Source organism: Oxyura jamaicensis, chromosome 5 (assembly GCF_011077185.1).
Source record: "Oxyura jamaicensis isolate SHBP4307 breed ruddy duck chromosome 5, BPBGC_Ojam_1.0, whole genome shotgun sequence".
In the NCBI taxonomy this organism is placed as follows: Eukaryota; Metazoa; Chordata; class Aves; order Anseriformes; family Anatidae; genus Oxyura; species Oxyura jamaicensis.
The window spans coordinates 45,736,391-45,746,949 of NC_048897.1; the positions used below are offsets into that span (position 1 = coordinate 45,736,391).

The window sequence follows — 10,559 nt, forward strand, 5'->3', positions numbered from 1 at the left end:
GAGTTTCCCATCTAGCAACTTAGATTGCTCCAAAAGCCCGAAGCTCTCAGCTGTCTCTGTAGCCATTCTGAATACATTGTGTTTTTTTTTTCACAGAAAGTCACTCAATGTGGGCTTCAGTCAGCAGCAGCAGTGAGGAAACTATAGAGCCCAATTATACAAGCATAGAGCAGCTGTTTTGCTTTCCACAGCCAACCCCCAAGGAGAAAACGGCCGCACCGGTGAAGGCAGAACCGAAGGAGGTGAGGGGGTCACTCATTCTTTAGAGTAAAGATCACTGCAGACAGCTAACCTAATATGAGATATCTTCTTTTTCTTTAATGAAGATCACATTTTTGGACTCCAAGAAAAGTCTCAATTTGAACATATTTTTGAAGCAATTTAAATGGTAAGATATGGCCAATTTTCATGACAGTTGACAAAACTTTGAGCAGGTTTTGTGTAGTATCTGTAAGGTCCTCAAGAAATCGATTTTAGTAAATGTATTTTTGTGGCCTGTGTTACTGAAGTATCTGCACATTTCCCACTTTGTCATATATTCTCTTTAAAGTACTGGGTTTGGGAGTTTAGTTGAGTTTTTGCATTCAGCATTCCTGTAAGTTGGCATTTGTGTCTCTTTGTTACAGATAAAGTTTATGACAGACTCTTAGGGTGACTTAGGCTGTGGGACACCTCTGGAGGTTGAACTCTTCAAAGCAGGGAAAGAAAATAAAGAGAAATTGCAAATTATTTTTTTAAGGTAGTCACATACCCAGAAACCGATGTCTGAGTTGCAGGATTGACCTCTGGTCTTGAGTCATTTGGCAGGGCCAGAAGCAAGATTTTGGGCATAGTGAGGATTTGAACCTGGATCTTCCAGGTCCCAATTCTGAGTTAATCACTGGGAAGTACTGTTCCTTTTGGATCGCAGTGGCCCTCACTAGGGAAAGCACAGCTGCTTACACAGGTACATGTCTCGGTAGCATGTGATTGTGGAAGAAGGGCTTTGGGTGACTGCTTACTCTGCTTCTCCTCCTCCCTGCAGCTCCAATGAAGAGGTGGCTGCCATGGTCCAGAACGGGGACCGGACCAAGTTCGATGTTGAGGTTCTGAAGCAGTTGCTGAAGCTGCTGCCTGAAAAGCATGAGGTCAGAAGGGAAAAGTGATACCCTTAATTCACAGACCTGAATGTGCACTGGAGTCCTACAGTTTTGATTCTTTATTTCTCATTAGATAGAAAACCTGAAGGCCTTCAAAGAAGAGAAATCAAAGCTAGCAAACGCAGATCAGTTTTATCTTCTCCTCCTCCAGATTCCCAGGTAATGATGGTCATCATGAAATTCAACCCAGTCTTTTTCTGGGTTTATCTATGGGAGGTTTAAGCTTCTGTACAGGAGTCTCACAGACAGATATTAATGGATACAGCTGATGGATCCCCCCTTCCGCCTTAGCCATCCCTTCCCCCTTACCTTGGATGAAATGCTATTGCTGCACCAGCACCTCTTCTCTCTCTGAAGCAGCAGAATCTGGATCAGACCCAGGGTCAGAGCTGCCCAAGGAGGCCATGTAACTTCCTGAAAAGCACTTGGGAAGCCCAATATAATGCCAGGAAGGGAGAATCCATATCTCACACCATGGTCAGTCTTCCTATTGCTGTTCATGGTGCATCCCCACGTGGCCAAGGACAGGTCCCCAGTGGAGAGTGGCAGCCCTACACCACCCGCTGCAGGCACTGGTTCGGCATGGATGTGGTTGGCAGCAGTGCTGTGGGGTCTCCAGGTTTAGTGGTCATGTTGGAAGAGGGCTGCTGCATGGACCAAGACCATGGCACCTTTAAGCTTCTAATCAGTCTCCATCCCTAGCTACCAGCTGCGGATTGAATGTATGCTGATCTGTGAGGAGACCACCGTTGTGCTGGACATGATTCAGCCAAAAGCTGGAGCCATCCGGAGAGCCTGCGAAGGTAAATGACCTGGCCTTAATTCTGGCTCTTATTTAACGTGATAAGCTGTAATGTGAAGCTTGTCAGACCTTCCAAAGGCACCAAATCTAGACAGTGGAATTAGAGCTAATTCATCAGCATTATTCGCCACATTGAGATCTCCACACAGCAGTTTTTTCTGCTTCCAGAAAAACATAACCCAAACTTCCCCCTGAAAGCACTGCTGCTTTAGTTTTTCCCCTGCCTACAAATGTAACCAGAAGAGAAAGTTTATTTTGTGCTATTAATTGCTGATGCCTAATTTTGTGAATACATGGAGAAATTACGCAGTAGGTCTCTGCTTCCTGTGGGAAAAACCACAGGTCCCGCTCTGCTGAAAGCACTCCTCAGCACTGTCAAGTGCCTCCTGTCCTAAAGAGCCAGTTCCTTCCGGGGGTTTCTCCAGCTGGAATTACAGCTGCCTGCTGTGATAAACTGAAATTCCCCCTAAAAAGTTTCTTCCCTGCAGCCCACTTGTCCTTTTAAAGCTGTTCCTACCTCAGCGCTGAGTGCTTCAGAAAGCACACCACTGCAGCACCCTGTCACAAGGGCAAGGACAGGGACTGTACCCTTCATGCCCCCATAATCACCTCCACCATGCGAGACCAAGAACAGGAGGAGTATGTCTGGTTTTTGCAGCTGGCAGATAGTTGCAGCCCTGTCAGAACTGGCTTCACTGCACAGCTGAATGGAGCCTGTAAAATTAAAATTACAGCCCACTTACCCTCGCCCACACCAGGTTAAATCTGGGTACTTCCACAGAAGACAGTGAGTGAGAAGAGTCCAGCTCCACATTATTTTCCATTAGCAATGAGAGACCAGATGTAAAGAAAGAAAGAAACATAAGTAAGCAAAAACTTTTATTGAGCCCAACTAGTGCGATGGGTTCTATTTAGAATCAGCTTCTCTGTGGGATGAGCCTTTGGGCTGCAGACCTGAAAAATCAGATTTGGTTTGAAGGAATTTAGGATCCCAGTGGTTATCCAATTTAGAAAATATTCTGGTTTAATAGAGGTTTTTGCTTAAAAGCCCTTTATGTTTTTCAGATCTTCTGAACAGTCATCGCCTGCCACTCTTCTGTCAACTGATTCTCAAAGTTGGAAACTTTCTGAACTACGTAAGGACTTGGTTTGGCTTGTCCTCAACCCAGGCATTAGAATATATGGATGATCTTCATATTTAGGGCTGTAATTTGGATGGACACAAGAGTTACATCTGCTTTCTTTTTATGTTGTAGGGAAGCCACACGGGTGATGCTGATGGGTTTAAAATCAGCACTTTACTCAAACTAACAGAAACCAAAGCCAACCAAACCCGCATTACGCTGCTCCACCATATTCTGGAGGTACCACTGCCAAGTCCTGGGCAATAGGGAAGGGGGGAGGCTTTTATTATGGGTGAACCATCTCTCCTACTCTAGTTCCAGTTAATGTAACATGTTCTTACTCATATCCTCCTCAGCTAGCCTCAGTGTTGTAAATTAACAGCATTGGTTCACAGAGGCTGGTGGAGGCTGCTTGTGGGCACCACTCGGCACTCAGGGATCTCCTTTTAAGAACTGTTGTCCTGCTTTCCTCCAGCATCTTTCCCCACAATTGCTGAAACTTCCTTTTTTCATACTTGTGCAATCTCCACACATCATCGACTGCAAACTGCTGGTCTATACCCATTCATCCCTTCTGCATTTTCACAGCCTCTCCTTTTGCCACTAAGCTATGCTTGAGCTTTTCATACTCCTTTCCAAGTCCCCATGGCTTTCTTATTTTTTGTATTTCAGTTTTTTTTTTTCTTTTTTTCTCCATGCTTTGCTCTGCCATGAGGCAGACCTCAAAGTCTCTCAGTTCCAGTTATGTATAGTTAAGCTCCTCTTTAGTTCACAGCAGCTTCAGCAAGCACAGCCATGGAAGAAATTAGGCAAATAAGATTCAAGCCCTTTTAATGCCCTCCTGGGACTGTTTGAAGTATCAGACTGCATCAAACCACAGTCCTTCCTCCTCCCACAGCCAATATTAAGCATCTCAGAAGAGGGTAAAAGAAATTCCCTGTAAGATAAGGCTCAGCAGCAGGTCAGCTTTGCTTTGAACCATAAGTAGTTCTAAACATTCAGCTCTCTATACTTGTATAGCCTGGGAGCAATCGCTTTCCTCTCTGAACACGCAGTCATGCTTTGAATCCTTCCCTGGCTCTGCAAGGCAAAGCAAACTGCAGAAAAGGGGTCAGCAGCCCGACCTAGCGCAGTCATCCTTCCTGAGCAGCTCTGCCCATTTCTCTTTCCTTCCAGCTTCCCCTCCCAGCTTGTGCCGCACAGTAAATAACACTTATTTCTGTTTTCTGCTTCAGGAAGTGGAAAACAGCCACACAGACCTACTGGAACTGCCAGAAGATCTTGAATACGTTTCAAAAGCAGCAGGGTAAAATTGCATGTCACTTCCTTCAAATTACAAACAAAAATAAATCCCATGCACATCAACAATGTACCAGAAATTAGGACACACACAGCTGGTACAGCATATTAACAAGATGGCATCTTGCTTAGTTTTTACCAAAAGATTTGGTTGATGAATGCTGAAACCCCTTTAATATAGGATAGTTCTACTACAGCTGGCACCACTTAGGGCTGCCATTTGCAGTGCATTGAATTAGTACTGCCTCACCCAAAATCTGCACTGCATTTGCAGTGACACGAGCTTCTGAAGGCCAACTACTCAGAAGCATTTCTGAAATGCTTTTAACCAGGGAAACTGAGCTGATGCTGAGCACTGAGGGGTAGAAATAGTCCTTTGAATGGGTGGATTTGGGGGGCATTTATCTACTCAGTACAAAAAGTTGTAGGTAGACCTGTGCATCTTTCCACAAGTGCCATGGAAGATGGCTGTTTTACATGAGCTCAGACTACACAGAGTTCAGGGCTCAGGTTTCAGTTCAGCAAAGCGGGAATCAGAAGGACAACCAACCCACCAGCTCAGACTTGCCCTCTCTTTGGTCAGTACAGGATACTGTAGTGTGAATTAACATGGGGCATCTATGTGATTTCAGAATTAATCTTGATATTATACGATCTGAGTCCAGTACCAATCTAAAGAAGTTGTTGGAGCTTCAACGAAAGGTCTCATCATCAAATGACGATGTGAAACAACAGTATGAGAAGCCTATCCAGGTTGGTAATGGAGTTATCTTATATTTTCCACCTTACACACACAAAGCCAGTGTGCTGCACTGGAAGCACAGCTGAGGAGGCTCACAAGATGGTGAAAAATATTGCCACAAAACACATTCTCAAATTTGGAAATAGGCTGTGATGCCACACAACCCACTGCTGTTTGTTTGCCACTTCTACCCCAAACCTGGATACCTTTAGGTGAGGATTCTCAAAGCCCCTGCCCTGGTGGTTTTCTCTGTCTGCTCTGCGACACCTCACTATGTCTGAGTCATGTTCCTTCTCTGTGTGGATCACCAGAGTAATCCCCTTCTCTTGGGATTAAGCTTTACTTTGAGCTTTCCATGTCTTGCTAAAGCTATACCCATAAGCTGGCACAACACAGTCAACAGCAGCAAAGATCACGTACAATTCACTGTTTGTTCCCACTCCAAAATCTCTCCTACAGTTAAACACCAAGGCACCAACGCTCTGCTGCAGTTCTTACGTTGACATCCTTTTGCTTTAGGTGCACTTCACTTCTTATGGTGTTTTTCTGTGAATATTAAATACATTTCAGGACAGCATTGATGCCGCCAGAAAGCTGGAAGAAGAATTTGAAACCATCGACAGGAAAAGAGAAGAGCTTGCAAATTATCTCTGTGAAGACCCAAGCAAGCTGTCCTTAGAGGACATATTTAGCACCATGAAGACCTTCAGAGATCTCTTCATTCGAGCCCTGAAGGTCAGTGACTGTGATCATGATGCCGAGCAGCCATCGTCGTGATGTATGCCTCTGCTCCAACAGAGAGTGGTGGGACCCGCACAGTCTTTGGGGTGGACAGTGCTGGTTATGGCCCCCTTCTTTTAGCATTTGGCATGAGGTCGCCAGGTGAATGCATGTCTGATCCCTGCTCTGTTTTGTCCTCATGTAGTGCTGGCCTGACCCAGACATTGGTGACATGGGATTTTGGTGCAACTTTAGCTGCAGATGCACAAAGATATTTTGGAGTCAAGTGCATAATTTTTAGAAGAATGTGCTTACGAAACCTAATCCTTCTCACGCTGGTAGCTGTGTTAGGCAAATCACTGCTGCCACTTCTGTGGGGACTGGGTGAAGTCCTGCACAAACCAGCAATCTTCCTTTCAGTCTCTTGGCAAGAGAGTCCTTAACCCCCATACCCATTTTATTTATTGCAGAGGATTTCTCTTCCTCCTTTGCAACCATCTGCAGATCATCTTTCTCTTCATTGGCTTTCCTAGCAGATATTTAGCCAACCTTCTCATGCCCCTATTACCTAACTGCAGGAAAACAAGGACAGAAAGGAGCAAGCTGCAAAAGCAGAGAAGAGGAAGAAACAGCTGGAAGAAGAAGAGGGGAAGAGACAGAAGGGAGAAAATGGAAAAGTCAGTGAGTATCTGAAAGGGCTTCATAAAACAGAGATGGGCTTGCACTCCCAAATTGATGGGAGAGCTGATAAGAGCTCTTTGCTGGTCCAGCTTTAATGACCAATAGTGGTAACTTATTTTGTGGGTTTCCAAGTGCTGACTGACTAAAGGCTTTTAGGTGTCTTATTAGCCATAGCTAAAAATTGACTTTTCACAGTTGCAGCTGGGCAGAGAAGTTAATTTTAGGTTTGTTGACTGAACAGCAGAGGAAAGAAAAATCCAATTGAAACATTTCAGTTATTTCAAATTTTTTAGTTTCTAAACAAAGTTTTTGAATCCTAAATCTAACAACAGATATTTGACCTTCCCTGCTCCCCAAATCCTCACATACACTTGAATAGCCTCACCCCAGTTTAGCACAGGCTGCAGACATCCCAGAAGTTTTGCAGGTAATGTAAACCTGCCTTTTTGTGGATGAACATAAAAGGCATATCTGAAAAGTACAATTGGACTGAAGCCTAAGAGGAAAGAAAAGTCAAGATCATTTTCCTTCCATTAAAAAAATAAAAAGCCCCTACTAACAGGGATCGCAAACAGGAGGTGTTTCAAGGACTTAACACAACAGCCATCACCAGGCACAGAGCCTGCAGCATGCAGAATTTGGGGCAGACCCTTTGACTTCAGCAAGCTGCAGCAGGTGCTGTGCCATGCCGTGAGCTGAAGTAAGGGACAGAGCCCAAGAGTCCCCTGGGTCTTCTGAGCCCTGGAGGTTGGTCTTGGTTCTTCCTGCAGGACCCATGGCCCCATTCCAGGAGTGGAGGGTTGGGGTCAGAGAAGGGTGCAGAGCACAGGCTGCTTCCACACCTGGCATCAGTACCTTGTTTTTTGCCTGGTTTGCACCAGGTACCAGCCCCAAATGATAGCATCATTTTGCCTGCCTGCGTGCATCCATCTGCCTCCCTTCATGGGCAGATTTAACATCTGTCTCTCTCTATCCCAGTTAAGAAGGGAGTGGTGAAGCAGGAGGAGGTGTGTGTCATTGATGCGTTGCTGGCCGACATAAGGAAAGGGTTCACACTGAGAAAGACGAAGAACAGACACGAGTCAGATGCACTTCCTAAAACCTTTCCTGTGGAGAGCCCAGAGGACAACCAGGCTGGTAAGGACACAGACCTGACAGTCTCACAGTACCTGCAGCTGTTTCCATCTGCCTCTGAGCCTGAGCCAAGCACACAAGCGAGAAGCTTTCCAGCATTTGGGGCATCTTATCTAAGGAGGCTCTACAGACAGTGCTGTGGGAAGAGGTGTTTCTTAGGAGACAGCCTATGGGTTTATGGAAGAGAGGTGCTAAGGAAGCAGCTTATCCTTATCCTTGGCTGTAGGACGAACTGGTGCTGGCTATGTATGGCTACTATAGGGGCAGTGCACCCTCTGCAGGCAGCTGTGAGCTTGTAGCCTCCCCCAGTGCCAGAAACACCTTGGCTGATCTCAGCTACAGTTCTGCATGTGTGGCTGATCTCATGCTTTTTGTTTAAAGGGAAGAGCATTAAGGATCCACAAGCAGGAGGAATGCAGACTGATGATAAGGCCAAGCAAAACAGTGATGGTCATCCCTTGGAAAGCACGCCCACCTCAACCACAGCTCTCCCAGAGATGGGTAAAGATGTTACAGATGCCTCAGCTCCAAACCAGACATTACCTGAAAACAACACTGGAGGAAATTTGCCACCAGGGTCCCGGACAGAAGGCCACCTGGTGGAAGCTGATGGGACCAGTCAGCCTGAGCAAGGTGCAGGGATGGCAAACCTCCAGCTGAGCACAAAGAGCAGCTCCATTGCCTTCTCTCCCACTAACATAGGTGCTGGGATAAAGTTTGTGAGCAGCAGCTCAGGCGCTGCTCTGAGAGAGCAGCTCAATGGGTCTATCTCAGAGGAGCAGGACAACGAATGCCCAGGGAATGGCGTGGAGAGCTGCAGGCTGGCGCAGGAGCAGGACACCCGGCTGAGCCAGGACGGGGTCGAGCCTGGCAGTGCTCCGTCCATTCCCTGTGACAAGGCTCACCAGGCAGAATCAAAAGAGATGGCAAAGGAGAACGAAGACCCTGGTACAGACTCGCTGTTGGACACCTCTCAAGAGAAGTCCTTCTCGGAGGAGCCAGCCACCGACTCCTCTTGTTCAGCAACGCTGCCCCCAGGGCAAAGAAACACAGACAGGGAAAAACAGAGGACATCTGGAAAACGGAGGAAGAAGAGACACAGCAAAAGCTACTCAGGTAGCCTACATGGCACTTGGGGATTGAGTTAACTTGGGGAGGTGGGGGGCGGAGAGGGGCTTACTAGTATATTTGTATGGATCTGAACCTCCCCAGTCCAAGGTGTGATGCTGTCCAAAGGAGGCCCCTTGTCCCCGTTTTTAACAAAACTGTTATTTTTATTAACCTGAAAAAGATTTAAAAAGAAAAACATGAGCATTGTTCATTCTCTTGACATTTATAAGCACTTTATAAAGGGGTAATGATGAATCAATAATTAAAAAGCCCATTACACATATGCAGTAAAGATGGCAATAAGCACATCTGTCAAGTGTGCTAAAGACAGCTACAAGGCACGGTTATGTGCAAACAAGAGCTCCATTAGACTCCAGAGCTGTGATTAAGAGCAGTTAATACTGGGTACTTAATCAGTGATCACTCCCTCTCAACTACTTACAAATGCATAAAGCCAACAACAACAGCACTGCTGTGGTGGCTTTTTTCTCTCCTAAGCCTCCTCACAAGAGCACTTTGCCTGCAGTAACTTGAAAACCTGCCCCAGGTGTACTTGAGGTGGCTCCATGGATCCAAGTCCCTCAGACGTACAGAGCTGGAGCCACCTTTGAGTGAATACTTGAATCCCAAATTAGAGGCACCTCATAGGGAAGACACTCGGGTCTGTCAGCCTTCAGAAAGATACAATATGATGTCCAAAGCCTGTTTTCTGCTAGATCTTGGGGTCAAGCAGATGGGCAGGACAGTGGTCGAAGCTTCTCTTTATCAGTGTTGAATGTTTTTGCTTTCAAGGAAAGGGGAGGCAAGAGAAAAGGAGTTTGAATACCCACTGCTAAGAAGGGCAGGGAGGGCTGACTGCAGAGGAACTTACCCTTTTAGTGACAGTATGCCCTGGGGCTTTAATTACTTATGTTTCTAACATGCCATTTTCCCCTAGCTAAGAACAAAGCATGAAAGAGAAGTGTTTTCCCAGCACAGTGGTTTCCAAACTTGCCTCCCAGGAGGCAGCAGGAGGAGCTGCAGCAAAGGGAGCTCGCAGCCATCACCATGCTTTTGTAGTGTCTGTAATGAATATTTCTAGCTTAAGACATTGATCCCCCACAAAAGCCATAAGCATCTAGAGATGGCATCCTAGGAACCTCCCTGCTACTAGACAATGTTTTCATTTGCCTTGCTATGATCAGATATATTTAGTGTGTCTCTTTTGTTTAAAAGCAGAGGTTCAGACTGATACTGGAGATAATAAAACAAAACTAGGTTGTGTGGTACAATGAGGTATGTAAACTCGCAAAGGCATTTTTCTGTGAACTAACCCTAGCACTGGGACTTTAGAGACCTAATCAGTATTCAGCATATCAGCTAAGCTTTTTGTCTTTGTGTCTAATCACAAATACATTTAAAATAAATTTGCTACTCTGATTTTTACTCTCCAGGGTGGTGATCTTGTGTTGAGCAGAGTCAGTGCTGATCTCCCCACAACACAGGGTCACATCCCATATGTCTGTCCTCTGTGTCAGCAGCAGCCAATCCACCTTTCCCTGCAGATAATTAAAAGACGGTATTCTAACCAAGTAAATCCAGCTTCATGTGATAAACAGTCCTTGCTTTGGTCTCTTAATTTTCTCAAAAATAGTAAAAATGCAATTTCAGTACCTACTTTCTGCAAAGAACAACATTTGGTTTGTTTGTGGGTAGCCACTTTATACAGCACTGTGTACATACAGGCCTCTGGAAAAGAATAAAACACTGAACCCAGGGAAAAATACTCATTGGAACAAGCTACCAGCTCTAACTCAAAGCCAAGTTCA

General features: G+C 45.6%; 1 protein-coding gene across 7 annotated transcripts in view; it reads left to right on the forward strand.

Annotated features, from left to right (window-relative positions):
* The window catches only part of INF2 (inverted formin 2), a 39,782-nt gene that overhangs the window by 24,083 nt on the left and 5,140 nt on the right, over positions 1-10,559 (forward strand). For 4 of the 7 annotated variants that reach the window (XM_035326778.1, XM_035326781.1, XM_035326780.1 and 1 more), the window contains exons 9-22: positions 97-242; positions 327-388; positions 1,025-1,127; positions 1,213-1,298; positions 1,842-1,942; positions 3,007-3,077; positions 3,198-3,305; positions 4,301-4,371; positions 4,997-5,117; positions 5,677-5,841; positions 6,405-6,507; positions 7,486-7,644; positions 8,023-8,757; positions 9,967-10,026. The exons of 1 other annotated variant lie outside the window; for it this stretch is intronic. In XM_035326778.1, coding sequence (XP_035182669.1) covers positions 97-242; positions 327-388; positions 1,025-1,127; positions 1,213-1,298; positions 1,842-1,942; positions 3,007-3,077; positions 3,198-3,305; positions 4,301-4,371; positions 4,997-5,117; positions 5,677-5,841; positions 6,405-6,507; positions 7,486-7,644; positions 8,023-8,757; positions 9,967-10,025 — 2,090 coding nt within the window. In that variant the 3' untranslated portion in view covers position 10,026. The remainder of the gene's footprint in view (positions 1-96; positions 243-326; positions 389-1,024; positions 1,128-1,212; positions 1,299-1,841; positions 1,943-3,006; positions 3,078-3,197; positions 3,306-4,300; positions 4,372-4,996; positions 5,118-5,676; positions 5,842-6,404; positions 6,508-7,485; positions 7,645-8,022; positions 8,758-9,966; positions 10,027-10,559) is intronic. 2 more of the 7 variants (XM_035326782.1, XM_035326783.1) reach the window with 2 other exon arrangements.